Source organism: Netta rufina (genome assembly GCF_964035555.1).
Source record: "Netta rufina genome assembly, chromosome: 13".
NCBI classification, from domain to species: Eukaryota; Metazoa; Chordata; class Aves; order Anseriformes; family Anatidae; genus Netta; species Netta rufina.
In genome coordinates this window covers 11,583,496-11,605,681 of record NC_140136.1, presented here as the reverse complement: position 1 = coordinate 11,605,681, position 22,186 = coordinate 11,583,496, and the positions used below count along the sequence as shown (strand labels likewise).

The following is a 22,186-nucleotide window of genomic DNA, read 5'->3' as shown; positions in this document are numbered from 1 at the left end:
TTGCAAAACCCTAACACAATTATTTTCTTTAAAAATATCCCAGAGGATAATGCTATGGGAAACAGCGTTTACTGGCACCCAATGTGTCACCATTTGCAGTACAAAGCCATTGATACAGTTATTTGGTTTCTTAGCAGTCATAGTAAAAGCACCCTAAACCAAAAGCAGACTGACCTTGAATGTGCCCATTCCACAGAAGAGGAAAGATCACTTCTCCAACGTGCCAGCTCTTACCCAAGTGCTTGTCAACTGTTGTAGTGCTGTGCAGGGATTACGCAAAAAATTGAGCTTTAACCCTGCAGCTCCAGTTTTGTAAGAAACACACTGTACTTGAGAATCTGATCTCTCATTGGACTTGGTGTGGTAACAGTCAAAGGAGAAAAAAAGAAAGATTCTAACTTTTTTTTCCCTGTAGGTTTGCTATCAGTCATGTTTTATAGTCCTCTGTACATTGGACTACTATTTTTTTTCTTCCTTTAAATCTGTTTTCAAGCTGGTACAAGAACACTAAAGTTATGACATGGATTTTAAACCAGTTTCACTTTCTCTCTTAAACCAGCACCTCCAAAGCAGACCTGGCAAACCCAGCAGCAAGGGGAAGAGAACCCTGCCCCAGCCTGGCCCAACCTGGACTCAGGGACAGAGCAGCACCCAGGGCCACCAAGCATCACAGTGCTTTACTGCAGCGCCTTCTGAAACAAACCAAAGTCATTATCACCTCCTAGCTTGCACATCTCAGGGGTCTAAATTTCTCATCTCACGGTCATTTAGATGGAATTGTTCCTAGGCCTTTAGAAAAGACTAATTTTGCTTTAACACTTCGAATTTCTAAATGCTCTCCAGCACAAGCATCAATAACACAGAACATGACTTCCAGGTTCTTCTCCTCCCAGGGGTCATGATTTTTCATTTCAAACAAAGATACAAGGAAAGAAGGAAAGGTCCTGCTCTCATGCTTTGAGGCAGATGAATGCACTTCTGAGATACCAATCTTAAAAAGGCTGTAGTATCTGAAAGCTCCAGGGTGTTTGACAAGGTTGCCTCCAGCAGGCTGACGTGGCAGAGCAGTACAGGCACAGCAGTGCCTGAGGAGCAGAGTGTAATGCACTGCTCCAGAGTGGCTAGAAGATAAGTCTAGTGCCCTGTGGAGGCCAGGCAGCACTAGCCCTGCAAGCTGAAAACACACAAGCACAATAGGGTAGCTGATCAGTTTTATTTAAAGTGGATTAGCTATACCATATAGGTTTCAGTTAATTGAGGTCAATCTTCCTTGCTGCTCTTAAAGCTTCAGATATCAACAATAAAGATCTTTGCTAAATTTTGAGGGAGAAAAAAAAGTCAGAAGCCACTAAGAAATTCCAGAACAAACAGTGTTGGGAGGAAAGCACAAACATTTTGAGTACCAGAGGTATAGGATTGTGGAGGAACACAGCAAAAATGCCAAGTTTTATTTAAGCTTTTTCAGGTAAATTTATTAATTCATATCAGGTTAATGCTTTCCCTGTATTATTCAGAGACAGAAATGTTATCAATAGAAGTATTCTCAAATTGTGGAGAGATTGGTTTATTGTGGTTGACTGCAAAGGTAAGTATTTAAAGCACCTCATACGTTAACAAAAACTGAGAGGATTCCGAGGCACAGAGCAAGAGACTGAGCAGTTCAAACAGTCACACAGAGTAGCCCTGCCATGGGAATTAAATCCAGGGCTATGCCAGCACAGCGCCAGCCGAGTAAACACACTGCTGGCTACAGAAAGATGCTACAGGCATGGACTGATGAAAGCAGGGTCAGGTTCTTGTCAAACCACCAACTTTGTGCAATTGAGCTGAAATGGCGAAATCCCAGTGTTGCACTGTTTCTCATCTGTAAGCTAATTTTAGGAGAAACAAAATGCGGGAAACAGACAAAACTGGGGCTTGTTTTCAGAGAAAGATTAGGTACCAGCATGTACAAGGCAGGAGAGTCTCCTGCTCTAGACCATAGAAAAGAGCCCAGCTAGCTGGTATGACTAAGCTGTTATGAATGCATAAAACACACAGAAGTACAGGATGTGTGAAAAATTTTGATAACATTGCTGAAAAATTCAGCGATGCCTCAGTTGGAAGCTCGCATTTGTCGGCTGACAACTGCCTCTGAGAGCAAAGCGCAGAGCAGACAGTGTCTAGAGCCTCCTATTCGCAGCCTCACCACCACATTTGTCACTTTATGACAATGGTTATCATCACAAACAAAAAAATAGCAACATGGCAAGAAACAGGACGAAGAAACTTTCACTTCTTGTTAACTCAAGAAGCGGAGGATGGACTAATCTTTGAGCAATGGCAGCTGAAAGCCAGATTAACAGCCTTCCTGGCCAGCCACAGCACGCGGGCAGTTGTGAGCTGCTCTGAGCTCTGGACTGCCCAGGGACAGATGAAGATGTCCTTCTGACCGTCTCCTCCTGTAAGCTGATGCAATGACAGCTGTTGAGTCAGATGTAACACATAGGTTACTAGGGTAGCAAGCTTGCCTTGAAGGCACTCACAGAAAGCTTCATTCTTGATCTAGGACTGCTACAGCCTGCAGAACTTGATGCACAGCTCTAGAAAGGTTACTCAAACCCCTCATCTGACCCATTCAAGAGAAAAACAGAAAACCATACATGAACACGGTTTAATTTCTCCCCAGTTGGGTTTCTCTTCATACTAAGGTTACAAGTCTGTTACAAGTTACAAGTCTGCTGTACAAATGTGGTGCAGGAGAGATGCTGCTGCTGGGCAGGTGATCACACATGATGAGCACGTATGTGAGCAGCAGGCACCAGGCCTCATGGACCTCCACCCACCACCGAGCTCCTGCCCAGACCCTGCAGGTAACAGCTCACCCACAGCTGCAAGGATTAACAAGGATACATCCCTCTGTCCAGCAGCCTTCCCCTGCAACAAAACATACAGTATTTTAAGTCCCACATCTGTATATCTCCATGAGGAAACTTGGAGGAAGTTGGACAAGGGGTTTCAGAGCTCTCATGGCCAAGAGGAGGCAGGGGATGGACAGCTTAGCAGCAGAGCCACTCAGGTACATGCACCTGGCCCTCTTCCTAATCCACATGTTGCACAAGGCAGACTGCAAGTGATTTTAAGAAAAAACATGCCTGTTTTATTTCATTACAGTTGCACATCAAGTAGGCAGAAGACTGAAAAACAATTTAAGAAGCTTTCAAAAAAGCCTATAATGGTATCAGGAGTCAGTCATCTGGTGCTTCTCTTCAATAACTTCTTGAAGAATTTCAGATCCTTAAACTTTACTTCTCTTAAGTGCAACTATCAAAACTACTATTTCACCAAATGTATCTAGGGGTAGTCCTCTAAACAAGAGTAAAATATTTTTTTGTTCAACTTTGTCTCATCTTTTCCTTTAAGCCCTTTGCTGCAGTACTGATACACCGATCAGAGTTTCCCAGAGAGCAAACATGCATCATTCCTCATTTATTATTAGATTAGCTTTATTTTTAAAAGCAGTGAAGGAGCCTGGGCTTTCTTCACATCAGGCACCTTTGATTTTAGAAAGAAAAAAAGAAAGCATCAAGGTATTTGCTGGATTTTCTTTTCCAAGCCATCTTGCACATCCCACTGCCCACAGGAAGGTAGATGTGCACCAGTGCCACAACCTTCTGATCTGTAGTTCAGGCTGTCCTCTAGCTGAGGACTCAAACCATTTCCAAGCAGTCTGTGCACATGCACTAAAACAGTCCAAAAATTCACTTCATCTTAAAACATCCCCAACCCTGGTCCTTCTCTTCATGTTAAGTATGACACCAAGATATTCAGAAACTTCAAGCAGAAGTGAAGTACCTCCTATAGCCAAGAAGTCTTAGAAGGGAAGAAAAAAACCCCCTGCAATTCCAAGAGTTGTGCATACTTAAACTACTACTTCTTCAAGAGGAGAGATGTATCAGGAAGAGGACAGACGTGTTGTCACTGATGGGGGTTCAGCAAGTCACTGTGATCAGTGACCACACATCAGTAAGTGTCTCATGGGTGGGATCTCACCTCAGAATTTGAGCACACAAGTACGCCTACTGAATGGGCAAAATGACACATCAAGTACACAGAGATCCCATGGCAAAGTTGAAAAAAAACTTCTAGAGCACAAGTTGGGCCACACTAACGGTAGATCACAGCAGCAGATTACTGTAGGCACTGCACTGGTCAGTCACAAAGCCTGTGAGTCATATGTCAACATCTGACTTGTATTAAACCTCAAGGACATGAGGAAGAATAGAAAAGGAAATAAAAATCATGCTGGCAAAGCTGCTGACAGGACATACAAACTTTATAGTCACTGCATATAAACCTACAAGGGAAAACAAAGTATATTGTCAGGACATGGGGAAATGCAAGGCACAAAATGACACAACGGAATCCTAGTGTCATACTTGGAAGACAGCAAGGCTCGGGGCAGTGCATGCGCCTGCCCTGCTTTGAAAGGAATGAATTCAAAGTCCATGCAATCATATGCTCAGGAGATAAAAAAACAAAACTGAAACAGCTTAAAAATGCTGAACTCAACAGATCAGCAGTGGAGCAAAACACAACAAGCTTTCTTATTAGCTTGTCTTCAATTACTATAAGGTGATGGTATTTTAATTTGTTGCCTCTGTGCAGAGAAGAAAACCCAGCAGTGTACACCAAGATCTCCACCTTATGACAGTATCACCAAATACCTAGGATACCCATAGGAGATGGATCATAATACAGTGCACATTATCAGCTACAGGAGTGTACTAATGTGAAAAGAAGCTTAAATGAAGAAGCCTAAATAGTAAAGAGTCAGTAAGCATCCCATGGCAGACCACCACACTCATCACTAACTAGTTAAATTGCTAAGTATTTCCTTTTACTCCTTACTTTTTAACAAACAAGCAAAAAGCTTGAGGAAAACGGATGTCTATATTGCCCGATGGGCAGAATTAGAGATGTTAATGAGATGTAGGTGGGAATCAGAACACCAGGAGTCATCTCTGTCAGTCCACCCGTGAGGCTCACAGCAAGTGAAACGTGCTGAGAGCCAAGACCTCTGATGTGAAATACTGAAAACATACCGTGACAGACTGCCAGCAGTTATGGAAGAGTTATGAACATTATCTCCTTTCTAAAAGGGAAAGTTAAGAAAAGCATAGAACATCACAACAGTGAGTTTATAGGCCACTGATCAGCTGCTGTTTTGAGGCCAGAGAGCCAAATACTGAAGCAGTTAATGGGAAGTGTTGCACTTGAACACCATGCTATAGAGCCGGAGGTAAGCAAAACAGAAACTGAAAGACTTGACATAAACCAATGAATCCATACAGCCCAGAAACACACAAAAGATGTTGTACCTGAAGATAAGCAAAGCATGTAGAACAGATGAATTAGAGATTAGCAATATAAGAGTACGTAAGAAACTGAGACTGAGATAGAAAAACAATCAGGAATAGCAAGAATCATCAGAAGCATCGTGCATGATCCAAAACAGTGCATTAAAATATCCTGGAGGAGCTTCCTATACAAGTAACAGTAAGCAGATGCTGAAATTGAAATTAGCAGGAATCTCAGGAGACTGTTTGGACAAGAAGGGGAGAGACAGCAAGCAGCAATCATGTAACTACATCTGTGCTGCACACATAGAGAGATACCAGGACAAACACACAACCTATTCAATTGGGCTTGTACATCAGAACAGATAACTGACTGAGGTACAAAGCAATACCAGAAATTACCTAAAGGAGGGAACAGACACCCAGGTGCCATCAGGACAGAGGAACTCTTGCTGAGTGTGCTTCAGCAGACAAGAACAAAGCCATATGCAAAACCACTCATAGAAGAAGAGGCCAGATATAGATCAGAGCAAAGAACCGATCAATTATTTGCATTTGGATGAACCTAAAAAAAAAAACAAAAAAACAAAAAACAAAACACTTAACAGCATCCTAAACCCTGAAAAATGATTGGCAAATTTTGAGAATGCATGATCCTCACAAACTTCACAGCCAAGGACACGTGTCCAACAGTAGACAAGAAGCTGAGAGGGTATTTCAGATTACTTAGTGGTGGTGAGAATAACTACTGAGACAAACATACGTGGGTCTTCATGTGACAGTAGTGTCACGGCACTGATCAGGATGGGTATGTAGAAAATGATCAGTAAAGTAGAACTGAGCTGAGGATCAGCATAAGAAAAAAATAATGGAAAACAGCACTGCTGGCAAAGGACAGACAAAAGTTAAAGATCTAAGACAAAACCATTGCAGAGCAGAAAAAAGCCTCCTGTATCAAGGATAACAAATGCTGACATGAACATAAAAGGAAAAAATAAATCAACATCCAGAAAGCAGTGAAGTGTCTAGAAGGCTGGAGACATTTAGAAGAAGGCAGCTCTTATGCCTTGTGCTTCCCACAGACCAGAGCCCCTGGGGGAAATACTGAGGGACCCGACTGAGCGCCCAGATAACGATGGGGCTGGGGTGGCTGCTGAGAGCGAGGCTTGGTGACACCAGAACGGGAAAATCAGGCACCAACACCGGGGATCCGCGTTAGGAACCTACCTGGAAGGGGCACTGCACCTACCGGCATGAAGACAAGAGGCAGAGCAGCTGGAAAGGGGCTGAAAACGAAGGCGGGCGGGACAGGAACCAGCGGGGCACAACCGGGATTAACGGCAGAACGGCTGCACAGCGCCGGGCTAACGGGCAGAGCCGAGCCGCTGCCCCCCAGGGCATTACCGGAGGGGCCCCGGTCTCGCTGCGGGGCTCCCGGCTCCACGGCCTCACGCCACCGGCACGGGCGTTCCCGTCGCTTCCTGCCGGCCACCGGCGGGGCCTCGGGGCGGGGCTCCCGCAACCGGAGAGCCCAACCGGGCCCGGCCGTACCGAGCACCGACAGCGGCACCCCCCCTCCACCACCACCACCTCCCGTTAGGGCCGGGCAGCCCGTACCCCGAGGTGCCCTTCCCCAACCGGGAACCGATGGGGCAGCGCCCTCCCGGTGCCGCCCTCCCGGTATCAGCCTCCCCCCAACCGAACCCTTACGGGACAGCCCCAGTAATGGTGTGGGTGTGGGTGCGCGGTGCCCGCCCGTAGCCCCCGTACGCACCGTGCACGCCGCAGGGCCCCGTGCAGGCGGCGCCGCTCCCTTTGTGCCGCGGCGGCGCGCGCTAAGATGGAGGCTGCCCCGCCCCGCCCCGCCCCGCCCCGCCCCGCCCCGCCCCGCCCCGCCGCGCTCGGCCCCGCCCCCCGCCGTCTCCCTAGCAACCGCCCCCCGCCCCGCCCCCGTGTGACGTCACCCCGCGCCCCCTCCCTCTCCTCTGCCTCAGGAAGCGCTCCTCTGATTGGCCGCCGCTGGGGGCGGAAGGGGCGGGGCGAGCGGGGCGGGGGGGGCTGGGCCTGCTGCATGGCGGCGCTCGGGGCCCGGCCGCGCCGCTCGCTCTGACGGGGCCCGGGCACGGGCACGGGTACGGGAGCGGGGGGGGAGGGCCGGGAACGGGGCGCGGGGCCGCTGAGGAGCGGGGTCGGGAGCGGGCCCCGGGGTGGCCGCTGCGCTCGGGCCGTGTGAGGCGCTCCCCGGGGCTGGCGGCGCGGGGCCGGGGCAGCGGGAGGCTGTTCCGCTTCGTTTTTGGCTTTGTCGCCGTTCTGTCAGAGCGTTTTGTTCCCTGTCCAAACGGGCAGGTTGAGGTGGGGTGAGTGGGGATGCAGGCTGCCTTGTTTGTGCAGTGTTTGAGGAAGAAGGGAAGCCGTGCGGTTAGGGCCTGTGTTCAGGAGGGAGGTCCAACCTTCACGTTCTCCAAAGGTTTCCAGTTCCAGCCACTGTCAGAAGTGACGCTCTAGGAGCAGGCGTTCTGTGTGTTCTGGAAGCTGGACTCATCTTAATAACGGGTATTTGTCATACTTGGAAAAAAAAAAAAAGGAAAATCACTACCCCACAGTCAGGCCTTCCTTGCCCCACTTCTTAAAAGAAAATCCTTTTTTGTCTCGTTTTGATAATTCCCACCTTAAAAATGCATCATGCATCTAACAAGTATTTGTACTGTGTCCAACCTGGGTTTCTTCTGTGATCTCATTTTTTTTGTTTGTATTGCAAACAGTACCTCATAGAAGTGTCAGTTTTCGTGAGAATTTCAGTACTGCTTTCTGCTGGAGTGGGTTCGTTGTGGTGTGGAAGATGGGTGGTAAACTGGTTCCTTCCATTATTTGAGTTACTGCATCCCGCCCTTCCTGGAAGAATAAATGGACTGAGTTCTCTTCCAGCGCTGAAATGCAAGCAGGGTGAGGTCCGAAATGGACAGTAATTAGCAGTGCAGGGGGCAATTATCTGTAGTTCTGAGGTACTTGTTGAAGTTACATCAAGGAAATATGAAGGAACTGGGCAGTAAATGTGCTGTTAGCATGCCTTTGGCTGAATAGCTATTGGGGCAGTGTTTATATTGTGCTTGTGTATAGGGGCGTGATGTAAGAAACAAGTTTTGTTCCTCCTCTAGTTTTTAGCATGGAGCTGCCAGAATAAATCTCGTTGGGAGGCACTTGAGTAGCACAAGCAGCTTGGCCTTACTTCATCATGGGGTTGTGGATCTTAAGACCTCGTGTTTCCTTCTTAGGCTGATTCCTTGGTGCATCTCCACCCTGGGCCTAGTCCTTGGGTATCAGGAGCTCAAAGCAGAGAAGGGGGTGCAGCATGTGAAGAGTCCGTCCAGATTTCTAATCCCAGCCCCATTTTAGCCCAAGGGAATTCCCTCCCTCACCTGCTGAGCACTGTAGACCTGACACAGGTTGGTCTCACACCCTGCTCCCCGCTAGCTCCCCCAGTGCAGTGTGGGCAGGTCTGGCTCCAGGCACCCTGCTTCACAGATTTGTTTTCCGCACTGCCTGTGTTCTGCTGGTGAGCTGTCGGAGCACAGGAGGGTGCCTGCAGCCGTGCCTGGGATGGGCTTGGACTGGGGCATGTCCACGTGCTCTTCAGGGATGATGTGCACAGTCTGCTTGGTGCAGAGGTGCAGGGTGCTTTTGAAGATCAGGAAGTTCAGTTGGTAATTGCTGAAGTCTCACTGTTAAGCTCTTAGAAATGTGAAATATGTTCATGTATTAATTCCTTGAAAATAGGCAAGCTTTCTCAAGTTTTCACAGGATGAGTGAAAGGAATTCGTGTAACAAATGTCATATCCTTTCCTTGGAGTAGAGGGGTATAAGAACTGAAATTAAAGGAGTGGGGATGCGGGTTTCTGTAAATTTATTTTTATTTTTTAAACAAGGTAAATCCAAGGCGGTGTGGGGAAAATTACATTGAAATAGGACTTCTGGAAAGGTGGCCTGAGGCAGACAACTAACAGGAAAGATGTAATTAGCAGAAAGAGTAAAGGAGGAGTAATAGGTGATGCCATCAGCCTTAGGTGCTATCACTCACGCAGTTAGTGCTTATCTCGGTCGGCGCTTACTGTCTTCAGCCAGCTGCAGTTGTTAATTCATCCTCTAATTTTATTTGTCTTAAAAGTGTGCCTCTGAGACTTTGGACTATGGTGTAAGATTGTGATAGTAATATCTGCTTTACATTGTGGTATACTGTTCATGTCCCTGCTTCCGAAAAGCCCCTGCAGCAGATGTGCAACTGAGGAATGTTCGTTACCAATCAGTATCAAGTGCTCTCCGTGTTTAGTTTCTGGCCTCCACCTGTTTTCTCTTGCAAAGAACCTTCTGAGTGTAGCGGGTCTCTTTTCAGGGGGTGTCCTAATGTCGTGTTGTGTTTTTAGGACAGGCTGTTCCACAATGGATGGGGGAGATGGTACTGCTGACCTTGTGATTAACAAGAGGTTTGTATCTGAAGCGGAGCTAGAGGAACGGCGAAAGAGAAGGCAAGAGGAATGGGAAAAGGTCCGAAAACCTGAAGATCCGGAAGGTATCGGATAGATTTTAATAACTGAAGGAAAGAGATCAGAGAATGTTTCACGTACATGGAGAACAGAAGTAAAAGTAGTAGCTTGTATTGTACAAGTTCAAAAGGTTTTCACATGAAGAAGCTAAGAGCTGTTGTTTTTTTACACATAATCTAATTTCCTGATTTGCTCCTTCCTTACAGAATGCCCAGAGGAGGCATATGACCCACGTTCATTGTATGAAAGACTTCAGGAACAGAGAGAAAAGAAGCAGCAGGAGTTTGAGGAGCAGTTTAAATTCAGTAAGCACCACCATTTATTACTTTGAACAAAACCCAGCTTACTGCACGTTTTGTGTGCAGCAGCTGTGTACATCATCTAAGGGACATGTCTGCATGTCTTGTTCCTCTCTGAGAGGGAAACTGAGATTTGAGGAAAGTATTCAAAGATATTCCTGCAAGTAACATACTGTTCTATGCACCAAGACAGCATTACACACATGTGAAACTCAGAAGTCGGTTACCTTTTTTAAGCTGCATTCCTGTAATGTCTAGAATATGAGGCTTATTTTGCACGTAAACCAAAAGAAAACAAAAAAGCTCTGGTACCAATTCATGGAAAAGTGGCAATGCAATGTGGTTTTGTGACTTGAACTCATGCTTTAACACAAGACCATCCTATTTGAATCGATAAAAAAAAAATCTGTTGCAACAGGTGTTACATTTCCTAGCCATAATTAGGTGACTCAAAGTTTACTGAGTGATTTGAGGCTCAAGGTTAGTGTTTGGAAGATGTAAACATACAGGAGTTGATTCTTCAAAAAGTAGATATTGAACTTCTAGTGAAATTAAAACCTAATTACTATTGATGTTTGAATTTCTAGTTTTACAGAAAAATCCTTTGCTTTGTATCACCTGTATGTGTGCTGCTGAGTACAAAGATGGTAATGAGAACTAGAAAATTATTAGTCAACCATTTGGGGAAAAAGGGAGCTATTGGCTTTATCTAAAGAGAAATGAGGATGATACTGTGGGACTCCATTTTAAGGTGGGTTCTGATCGATTTTGGTTCTTTAGCTGGAATCGTTACCCTCAAGCCATTGTATTTTTTAAGCTCCATTTTGCAGGACTGGATTCTGTCTAGAAATTATCATGTGTTTGGGATGCAACAAAACTATGCTTAACCTCTAGCGATGGCAAAATGTTTGAGTCCTGCGAGGTAATGCTCCCTGGTGCTGCGGATGCTGTCAAGTGCGTTACTAATTACTGTAACAGCCTTGCCAGTGTTGTAGCAGATGCTTTTGGAACCACCTCAGAATCCAAATTTCTTTGGGAGAAAATGAATGGGAAGAGCTACCTAAAGATCAGTGGTGGGTGCATTATGGATCACTTGTTTACCTCATCAGAGTTCAAACCAATTTGGCCATTTGTGACAAGATTTGTCTCTGATTTTGCCATAAAATATTCATAAATATTTTCTATATCTATAGGAATTCTAGTGGAGTAGGGAAGAAGTTGTACATTCCTGCGTTCTCATCAGTCAGAACTGATGACGCAACATAGGAGAGAAACACCTTAATACTAATACTTGTGTCTGTTTAAACACAAACTTCAATCCTTTTGTGTAGATAAAATCCAGGGATGCATACTAGCAGTTCTTCTCTTTGCTAGGTTATTCAGTATTGAAAGAATGTCTTCCAATGTTTATCCTTACAATTTTTAGTCTTTTAAATGAAAAATAATAGGAGTATCCTCTGAAAAGCTATTTAAAAATTTTTCTTTTTGAACACTGATGGTAACCAAAATAATGATAAATGGAAGTCATTTCCTGTCTCTTAATTTTCTTTTGTAGTTTTTAGTGTTGAAAAATGGAAAGTACGGGTAGGAGCATCAGTGCATTAAAGTCTTCAACTGTACCCACAGAATTTTTTTCAAGTGGAGAGTTTTTAGATTTTATTTCAGTAACGTTTGATCCAGGTCATTTTTGGTGATGTGACTAAGCAATTCTTGTCTAATTGTCTACCAGAAATCTGACTGCTACCAGCCTAGGCATGTCTAAATTAATTGTTTCCTTTGCCAGTTTATATTACATCTGCAGCATCTTCCCTTTGGTACAGGAAATTTGTAAACCGAGTACTGGAATGAGAAGCATCTGTAAAAAGGGGCTACGAGAAGCAAACCAGCCACTAATTTTAAGACAGCCCCTGCAGAATAACATAGACCTGTGAGCCTGGAGAACAAAACCTACTAGAGCACTATTTAGTAGTAGAGAATCTCCCCAGCTCTAGGGATTTCTGTCACTGCATCTTTGTAGATCAGGCAAACAAAGAATGAAATGAATTCATGTCTCTTAGTTCAGAAAATGTCCAGTTTTTGACAGCTCTTGCTGTCTGTTTGAAGGAATCCTTGTCAGGAATGAATGCTACAGTTTACTGTTTGTAGATTCAGGAGCAGTCTGTAAAAAAGTAACCTCAAATTATACATGTAACTGATATCTAGACCTTTTCTGTCAGGGACAGAAGCTTCCCGATTATCGGTGTAAATGGATTTCTTAGCTTTTCATTTGAGTGAGTAGGACTTGACTATGTGGGTGAAGATTTTAAAAAAATACATCTGCCTCATGTAAAGGCCTAACAATCCTCTTATGAAATTTAATACAAGGTGGTGTTTGGGTTCGGGTTTTCTCAGACTGACTACAAGCAGCAAGACTTGGTCTTTCTAACAAGTAATTTTTACTACCTCTCTAAATAAATCATTTTGATGGGGGAGATGTTGAGCATTTGCAGATCAAAGTAAAAGACCTTCCTACTGCAGTAGCATTTACTTTCTTTAAAGTAGGGTAGCATGTTTAGAGAGAATTCAGTTTTAATAGGAAGATAAGAATTGCCTGGTGTCTATTTATTTGTTTGTAACAGGCATCAACATCAGTTAAGTAAATAATTGTTTGCTTTAAGAAAATGTACGTCTTATTTGGAGGTGAGATTTTGGGGAAGAAGTAATGTGTTTTTTCCAATTACTGGGTTAAGAACAGACTCTAAGGAGACAGCCTAAAACTTCATGTCTGAAACCAAAACAAGAATTATATCATTACTTAATGTGGTTATTATTTGTTTCATGTAACTTATTCCAAATAACATTTCAGCATTAAGAAAAGGCTGCTTTTGTGAATTGTATCAGCAAGTTTAATAGTATTATACTGCTCCTACACATTTTGCCTTACTATTCTCTGTAGTAATGGTGTTGTGGCTGAACTGTGTTAGTCTGTTGTGGTTTTTCTTGTAGAAGTGTTTAAGAGTTTGGGCTTGTTAGCATCCAGTATCTTTAACCATAAAGTATTTGTGAGTAGAGAAGGCAGCAGGTAGCTTGTCCTTTGTGGGGTCTGGCTTGTACCCATTACTTGGCAAGACAGTGCAAGTGCTAGAGCGCACGCCTCACTCAGTCACCCAGGACTCTAGTCCCTGCATTCCCAGTGACTTTGCTGAGGCAGAATATTTTGCACAATATTAGGAATATCATCTGCAGGGTACGGCTGGTAAATTTCACAGTGCAGTTTGAAATTGCCGGATGAAAATTGTCCTAAAAGAATGGCAAAGTGATGCAAGGTGAATGGCTGCTTCCTGGATGGCTTGAGTTTATTAATATGCATTCTCTTCCTTTTTTCAGAAAATATGGTAAGAGGCTTAGATGAAGATGAGACAAATTTCCTTGATGAGGTTTCTCGGCAGCAAGAGCTAATAGAAAAGCAACGAAGAGAAGAAGAGATGAAAGAACTAAATGAATACAGAATATCCTTTGCTAATATAGCTGGTGGCTATATATAGGGGGTTAAGAGTCTGGGCTGTAGTTTTGGTCTGTCATTCACATTCTGTATATAAATACAGCTGCTTTACAGAACATGAGCAGTGATAGCTTTTTAAAGTTGAATGTTTTTATCGTAGCTTGGATCTCCCGCAGTAATGTTTGATTCCCACTCTCTGTCTTCAACACTTTTCCCACTCTCTCCCTCCGTGTTGACTCTTTTTTTTCTTACTGATACCACAGCTAAAAAGAGAAGAACATAAAGGAAGAAAGCCTACTGCTTCTCATCTTTTGCTTTTTTTCCCATAAGTATTCTTGTCTTGCAGCCAACTGCATATTGGCCGTTTTTAATGTACCTGTTTGAAATAACATTGTAGTTGCTCTTTCTGTTATTCTTCTTGAAGTATTAGCTTTGTTTTCCCTTGCTGATAGCTGCAGGATGAGAAATTAAATGAAAGTGAACCAGCTGTGTGGATACACTGACTTTCTTCAGGGAAGGCAGTGGCCGTGAAGGTTCAGCTGCTCTGGGAAATACAGATGTTAGGCAGTACTAAAAACAGGCCGGTTCCATTTTAAGTGCCAGCTCCTCACAAAGACATGCTAGAGAGCAGTATAGGGTGCTTTTTCTTTAGTGCCAAACAGGGAACATTGGGAATGATTTTAGGATTGCTCTCTGTGCTCAATGCTGTTTTGTGAGGTTTTACCTCACAAAACATCCTTCCTTTGCTTTTTAATGAAAACTGTTGCTTTAAGTCATCAGTGAATGAAGTGCAAGTTCTCCAGGATTCTTTAGTGTAAATGAAAGAGTTTGAAGACTGAAAGAAGAGCAAGCAGCTCGTATTTATGAGGTGAGCAAAATATTCAGCAAATAAAGCTAAGTAGCACCAATGCTACAAAGAAATTCATTTATGAAAAGGCAATACAGATGCATTTTAATTACTTTTTTTTTTTTTTTAAACTTCAGAAGTAGGCCATAGTTGGCTGATGGACTTGGCATATTTCCTTGGCTTGTTGGATCTGCTGATGGGGTATTCATAGGATATATTTAGGTTCTGTGGCAGTTGCTTGAGGGTCTGGCTAATGCAGGGATGTGCAGTATAAGATCATGCTGTGGAAGCAGCTGACAGCTCTAGTTAGGTCACATACATCCAGGGGTGAACCATACCAGCCCAGAAGGAATCTGCTGTTGTCTTGAATTAGCCACATAACACACTGATCCCTGAATTTACAGAGCAGGGCCTCTTCCAGACATACATGCATACTGAACCTCAATCTTTGCAGTCTTAGTAGAATCAGCCAGCTTTGTATCCAAAGTCTTGCTGTAAATTGTAGAACTTACTGCTAATGGGCTGGAGGGAGAGAGAGAGGATGCTTTATAGTCACCTCATTTTGTGAGAAGCTGAGTTTTTCCCATTCATTAACTTGTTCCTTTTGACTTTTTTAAACATAATATTGCAAGCACCTCCAGAGCAAATTGCAAAATGGCGCGTGGGTTTAAAATTTTTGGTGGCATTCTTTCAAAATGTAAAAGGTGTTTTTTCAGCGTTGAGCACGTGTAGACTTTTACTACTGGTTTGTCACTATGGTGACAGAATGCAGTGGGTATTGCTAAATGTGCTGGGTCAGTAGGCACTGTGCAGGAGTTCCTCCAAACTAGTAAATGGAATGTCAACCCAATGGGTTTGATTATATGGTCATTTTCCTGGTAAAAGATCCAATTTAAGCTACCCAGAGGCATTAACTCCATAGTAAAAACCTACATCAATATTGTACCACAGAGCTTTTTTCTTTCTTTTTTTTCCCTACATTTTTAAGGTCAAACAATCATGAAACCATACATCTTAATGCTAAACACGCCTTGGAATACTTTGATGCACTCTCAGGCATAAGAAGTTCATGTGCATGGATGCGTAGGAATTTTGCTTCCTCTTATATGAATAACTAGGTTTATTTTGCTCCTTACCCTGCCCTTTCAGCATTGGTCTGACTGTTTAAAGATTTAAAGATTGATTATTTTAAGCCAGTTCAAAGAAGTGTTAGAGAGCAGCATCTTCTTGTCTTATAACCCAAGTGTAGAAATCCCCTCCAAGAAGTAGGCCATATTGTAGGACATCATTTTTAAATGCAGATGATATTTGATTGAGCTGTTTATTTTTAATGTAGTTCTCCTGAGACATTTCTTGGCTAGGTAAAGTGTTGCATCCATTAATGACAGCAGTACTTATAAAGTCTCTTAAAACGTGCTGTCTCTGGTGGATCGGGAGTATTAGGAGAATGGCATCCTGGATAGAAGTGAAAAGCCTGTAGTTCTCTGTCTCTTAAAAGTTTTTGGGTTTGTCAATCAGGCTTTTGTGGTGCAATATTAGACTGTAATATGGTCATTAACTTAAATGTGGAAGTTGAAAGCTGCGGTGTGTGGAATCGTGTATTGCAACATCAAACTCTGTGACACAATGCGCTTTCAGATTGCTTCTGATAGCCACAGGATGGCACTCCTGTGCCGTGATAGGCGTTGGAACAGGCTGGTTTGGGCTGAGGAGAGTCAGGTTAGTTGAGGTAGGGAGCAGTCTGGGTTGCTGCTGTATCCTTAGGAAAATCAAGTAAGCAAAATCTAAAAGTGTTTGGTGACTTTGAGTGTGCCACTTCAAAACAAGGCGTTGATTTTTAATTTGCAGATGTTGAGGGGGAGTTGAAAGGGCTGTGACCTTAACTATATGGTCCATAAATAGAAATTTCACTGTTCAGCATTTATGTGCAGTAGGTGGGACACACCTGTGAAACTCGGGGCTTGTGGTTATGTTGGCTGGGCAATGAAATTGTAGTCAGAGAATAAACTGGTGGAAAGCTAGATTTAATGGTGTAAACAAATACCCTTTTAAATTAGCTTAACTTTCCTTTGCTATGTGCAGTCTTTTGGGTGAATGTTTGAACACATGCACCCGTAATCAGATCTGTCTCCTTCCTTTTGAGGTTGCTGTTACTGGCAGCAATGGCCTTGTGACTCGTACAGAGATGGGTTGAAAAGTTATCTTGATAAATACTGATACAGAAAATTGAGCTGTTTCGCTTTGGTAGGCTGAAGTCTGCTGGGTTCAGCCTAAGAGAGGTTTGAGCATTGAAACTGAGACCACGTATTACTACTTAGTGTTTTTTAAGGATTAGGGATCAGAGCAGCAAATTTGAATTACAAATGGGTTGATCCAGATTGAAGGGGGAAGTACTGGATTGCCCTTTTTTCTTATTTGTTTTTGGCCCAATCTGACCTCTTTTCTTTCCTAAGACCTTCAAGAAAAGACAGGGCAATGTACATTTATGGTGCTGGATGTGTTGGGTGTTTGACCTTTCTGACTTCTGAACAGCAGCTCCTAATCTGCTGCCTGGGGGTATTTGAGAGGAGAGCTGGTATTGATACACAGAGGGTGAAGTCTCTTCTTTCCTGACCGAATGTGCCAGCTAAATGACATTACAAATAACTTGCTTTTGATAGGAGATGTGAATGAACTTCAGTTGCTGCTGTCAGCAGTGCTGGCTAAGTATGTCAGGGAGAAAGTGTCTGTTTTCTCCTTTCCTTCCTGGTTGATCCTTAACCCTTAATTCACAGCACTCTCACCAAAGTGGGAGTCAGTATGGACCCAAAGAAGGAAGCTGAGAAGAAATTGCCCATGAAGTCAGTGGAAAACAAGAACAAATTCTCTCAGGCAAAGCTGTTGGCAGGAGCTGTGAAACACAGAAGGTTAGTTTCACACCTCTATAAAAGCATGAGGAATGGGAACCTAGTTAGCAGTGTAAAGGGAGGCAGGCCAAAACTGCCTCCAGAGAATGAGGTGTGAACCTTAGCCCTAAAGAAAAAAGGGGGGAGGTACAAGAAAAGACCAGCCTTGTTTCCATAGGTTCTCACAAACTGTTGGAGAAACATGAGGCAATTCAAATAGATAAGCATGTGTAAAGTAAGTGGGTAGGCACTTCATTCTAGACTGCCAGGCTTGGGCAATCCTGCTATGGGTTCCTAGAGGCAATCTGTTTTACAACTCTTTGAAAATATCAGTGTTAACCCCACTCGTGCAGTTTGACTCAGATTTGCATATTATATCAACCTATGTTATCTGTGTTGAAAATTTATTATCTTAGTTATTGCTGGGAGCAGCGTGGGGAGGATGTACATTGTGAGAGAAGAACTTTGTGCAGCAATTTAATCCCAAGGTCATCAGACAAACTTCCCATGTTCCTCACTGACATGCACTGATACATCAGCACCCTTTCCATCCCAGAGGGAACGGCAGTTGGCCGTGTAATTTGTTTGCTATTTTGATCTTAGCCTGCAAACACAGCTGCTGATGTGCTATGGGTTGTGTTAAAATTAGGCATCTGGGACCAGACTTATTTCTCCCGGACGAATCATCTAGTACTTAAAACAAATCTGACATCTAGAAATTCAGGCACTGATTTTGAATCTGTCCCAGAGAATGAGAGATTATTTTAGAAGCTGAAGTTACAGAGTAATGTTTAGCTACCAGTACAGCAGTGCTTGTGTGTCTGTGAAAACTGAAGTTAAGCTCTTCTACACTAAGTCTACGGGGGTTTGGGTAGTTTGGCTTTTTTAGGGGGAGGGGAAAACAAAAACAAAACAACCTAAGTGATAGAGAGCAGCCAACAATGCTTTTTTGCTGTAACTACTATTGCTTAACACAGTGGGATGTAGGGAAGGAGATGGTGTGTGCTTAATGGCACATCTAAAGCCTGCAGATGGCATCTATTTGGAGAGAGCATCTTAACTGTGACATGTCAGTGCCATCACAGACTTTCTTTCTATTTTTGCTGTCTTATTTTCTGTTGCAAACTAGCCAAAATCAGGCTAGCATGAATTCAACATCTGCTCTCAGAGTTTTGTAGTTTGCCTGCACAAGACTTTTACTAATGAAACCTCCCTGCACAGAGTGACCTTTCAGCTGGACTTCGTGTCCTGACAGGGACAGAAAAGAGTTAATACATATACAATACAAATATGCTGGTACTTCATCACTTCAGTTCATCACAGCTGAAGCTGGGAAGCATTTGTTTATATGGATGGCTTAGAGTCAGGAACGTGCAAGAGGATGAAAGAGAAATTGAGCAGTGACAAGGAGGAGCTACAGAAGCTCTGATGAGACAGAAGCCCAAATAATGCTCCCTTCCCCAAGCACTGCTTTGGAACCAAAAGGGTCCCCCTTATACTTCTAGGTCAGACACTGCAGATGTCTGAGAAGTGCTGCAAAACTTACTGGGTGTGAGATTTCTAGATGTTTTAGAACAGGGTCTCTACGTGCCTGAGTGAAAGAAACCCTGGAAGGGGAAGTACACTGACATTGGACCTGCAAGTGTGGTAATTGTCCGCTTGCTACTGTCAACCCTCGTTACGTGGGGTGGTCGAAACTCATGTAGTCATTCCTGATCTGCTCTAGGGTTTTCCCTCTGCATAGGAGTCCTGCAGTTAGCTCTGGTTACTGGAAAAGAGGACTGGCTTGGATTCCCAGAGGCGTGTTTCTATTTCCTGGGTGAACAGAGGGTACATGCAGTGTGGGTGCTGACTCCAGGATCCTGCCATATTCCCCGAGGAGCCCCAGTTCACAGCAGTTAGCAGTGGTGATGGTGCCAGGGGACCCTGCTGGAATTCACTGTAGTGTTTGAGGCAAAAATGTGACTTTTAACTTCACAGTAATGAAGTGATTGCTTATGAGGAACAAGACGATTTCTTATTTTTTTCCACAGTTCAGATGGTGGGAATAGCGTGAAGAGGTTGAAATTAGATACTGATCATGAAGAAAAGAATCAAGGTACGTCCTGGTTTCTGCAGTCGGGAAGCTGTCTGCCTCTCAGCTGAACAGCAACTGACTTAGTGTTAAATCTGATAGAGGATTTGCTTTTCTGCTCCTTCATTATGCCAGGCAGCACAGACTTTGGTTGGCATGTTACCTCCCAAAGCAGTAGAAATGGTAACTATAGGCACTGACAGCCTTTGTAGAAAGTAAGGCTGGAAGGAACCTCTGCTGGTTACTGGTCTGTCCCCTGCCTAAACCATTTCTGACAGGCGACTGTCTAAGCTGCTCTTAAATCTCCACAGACAGAGGTTGTGCACCCTCCTTAGGCAGTTCATTCTAATGCTGAACTGATTTTACCCTTAAAGTGTTTTACCTGATAAACTCGTAGGAGTCTCCTTAGCTGCATTACGAGCCGAGTGCTTCTCTATCAGCCAGAGGTGTGGAGAACAGATCATTGCCTTCCTCTTCACAGCAATTGGTGTATTTGTATACCTCCACTGTTAACTCCTCATGCTACAAAGAGATCTTGTCCGTCCCGAAACCAATTTATTTCAGAAAGTTATGAGCAGCTAGGAAGAAAAATTAAGTTGCATTTCAGTCTTAGCTGTCAGGGCTGCAATTGATTTGCTGTCAAGGTACTCTGACACAAATAGGGTGAGCTGCAGTTGTGTAATGACAACCCAATGCACTTCCTGAATCTCCTTCTGTTCAGTAAACTTTCAGAACACTGGAAAAAAATTAATTAGCTGTGGAAGATGGAAGACATTGACTTAGCAGAGCACTGGCATGAAACTTTTTCCCAACTATGCTGTTATATTAGAAAAAAAAATCAATTACACAAAGCAGAGCTATTTATTCTTATTTGGTGGGTTTGGCATTTGACAACCATCAAACTGACAACTTTAGAATAAAAATATGTAATGCCAGCGTAGAGCTGGGCATAACTATGATGAAAAAAAAAAAAAAATCTCCTGAGGTAGCAAGTCCTTCCTGTCAGGATAGCTTTAGTGCAGTGTAAAGCTGCCTTACGCTTTAATTAAATCCTGCAATCATCCACTGATATGGTAATAGCATGCAGCAATTCCTGGGCTGATTAAACAATATATATATATATAAGTATATTTATATATATTTTTTCTGCACTCTTGTTTTTGACTGCGGTACCTCTCTTCCAGAAAAACCGTCCTGTGTTCCCTTGGGGAGCAGCTCAGTGGGAGGCTCCACGGTCCACTGTCCCTCAGCAGCAGTCTGCATTGGGATCCTGCCTGGCCTGGGCGCGTACTCGGGCAGCAGCGATTCGGAGTCCAGCTCGGATAGCGAAGGCACTATTAATTCCACTGGAAAGATCGTCTCTTCTGTCTTTCGTAGCAACAGTTTCTTTGATGGCCCATAACAAAATCCCTCCGTGTGTAATGTAGTGCAGAGTATCTTCCAAAGCCCTGATGGATGCTTGATGCATCCTTCTGCCCGATATAATATTTCTAGCTAACCTCTCAACTTTAATACATTCAGATACTTCTAAAATAACTCATTGAATTTATTTTTTGTTAAATATTTTTTTTTTCTTCCCCAACTTTCCATTTCTGGGGTTCATACTGAGCCTGAGGTAGAAAGGCTGCCACCCTAAACCAGAAGGCACACCTTGAAATGCAATTAAGGTCTGGGAGTAGGGAGGAGAGCGCCTTATCTTTTAAAATTCTTACGGAAGGAAAGAATTCTGATGGTCTAAGAGGTTTATACAAGACTAACAGGCAAAAAAAAAATACTCACTTGAAGCACTGAAGTCTTGTAGAAATGGCCATGTGTTCTGTTCTTAAAATGTCATTTTTATTCTGTATTTGAGAAATGGGGGCAGAACAAAAATCAAGCAGATGGTGAAGTGTAGATTGCCATGACACTGTAAAGAAGTTTTCGTGTTACATGATTAAAGACATTCTGAATGCATTTTTTTACTTTGGCTCGTGCCATTCATACTTGTTCCCATTCCATTAAGTAATTTCTGCTCTACTCAGCCAGCCCCTTCCTCAAACTGCTGCTGTACAAGAGAAGTGCAAGCCAGCCTCCTACAAATGAAGAGACAGTGATGCAAAACTCTTGTTCTGAATGAGTTCAGAGAATCTGTCGTTGGCTGTTCTACTCAAAGCCCATTGCTCCTGCATCAGTGCTTGGAAAGTCATTCAGCTCTTCTGCCAGAGCATCCTGAAGTGTGAGTACAAGAGTGGGTGGGATATCCCAGTTCAGTCAAACCTCTGTGCATTTGGAGAACTCCATCATCCTTTCCAGTAACAAGGCAGGCAGCTGTTGAAGTTCTGCAGATTTTAAGAAACCTTCTCATGGTTTATAGGTGGTGTGGATGAGGGAGACAGACCTGAGCAAGACGTCGAGTCTGAGAGGCAAGGGTGCTTCCTCTTCATCCCTGCATGCATGTAGCACTAGTGGGAGGTTGGTGGGTTGGAACAGCTGGACTTCAGTGTGTAAAGGTGGAAACGTCTTTATGACAGTCTCCCTTGTGGCAGTCCTGCTCTGCTTACTAGACTCAGAAGTGTATGAGCATCAGTGAACACGCTGTTGTGTGTGTACCAAAGGGCAGGTATCTGTGTGTGACACTAAGAAATGTGGAGGGCAGCAGATGAGATAAAAGCAGAGAAAGCCAAAGGGCTTCATGCCTTATCTCATGTGTTGAACTTTCCCAAAGGAAACAAGGAGAGCTGTGC

The 22,186-nt window shown here is 43.6% G+C and overlaps 2 protein-coding genes across 5 annotated transcripts in view; one reads left to right on the top strand and one right to left on the bottom strand.

Moving 5' to 3' along the window:
* The window catches only part of RSPRY1 (ring finger and SPRY domain containing 1), a 36,467-nt gene extending 29,277 nt beyond the window's left edge, over positions 1 to 7,190 (bottom strand). The window contains exon 1 of the mRNA XM_084294755.1: positions 7,114 to 7,190. The gene's annotated coding sequence lies outside the window, so the exon portion shown is untranslated. The remainder of the gene's footprint in view (positions 1 to 7,113) is intronic.
* A 186-nt stretch (positions 7,191 to 7,376) lies between these two features.
* PSME3IP1 (proteasome activator subunit 3 interacting protein 1) lies at positions 7,377 to 21,416 on the top strand. Of its 4 annotated transcripts, XM_084294794.1 has the most exons (8): positions 7,377 to 7,471; positions 8,612 to 8,782; positions 9,758 to 9,903; positions 10,084 to 10,182; positions 13,543 to 13,665; positions 17,278 to 17,410; positions 19,423 to 19,487; positions 20,648 to 21,416. In XM_084294794.1, exons 3-8 carry the CDS (start codon positions 9,774 to 9,776, stop codon positions 20,863 to 20,865), a joined length of 768 nt encoding a protein of 255 aa, XP_084150920.1. In that variant the 5' UTR covers positions 7,377 to 7,471; positions 8,612 to 8,782; positions 9,758 to 9,773; the 3' UTR covers positions 20,866 to 21,416. The 4 variants fall into 4 exon arrangements, with proteins under 4 accessions (XP_084150920.1, XP_084150921.1, XP_084150919.1 ...); XM_084294795.1 differs by lacking the exon at positions 8,612 to 8,782 and having other exon boundaries at positions 7,381 to 7,471; positions 9,763 to 9,903; XM_084294793.1 differs by lacking the exon at positions 8,612 to 8,782 and having other exon boundaries at positions 7,384 to 7,471.
* The last annotated feature ends 770 nt before the right edge of the window (positions 21,417 to 22,186 follow it).

Bases quoted from the DNA above. Each gene is read 5' to 3' on its own strand.
- PSME3IP1 (XM_084294794.1), top strand. From the start codon at position 9,774: ATGGATGGGGGAGATGGTACTGCTGACCTTGTGATTAACAAGAGGTTT. The intron at 13,666-17,277 runs TATCCTTTGCTA...CCTTAATTCACA, and splicing joins AGAACTAAATGAATACAGAA to GCACTCTCACCAAAGTGGGA. The intron at 19,488-20,647 runs GTACGTCCTGGT...CCTCTCTTCCAG, and splicing joins TCATGAAGAAAAGAATCAAG to AAAAACCGTCCTGTGTTCCC.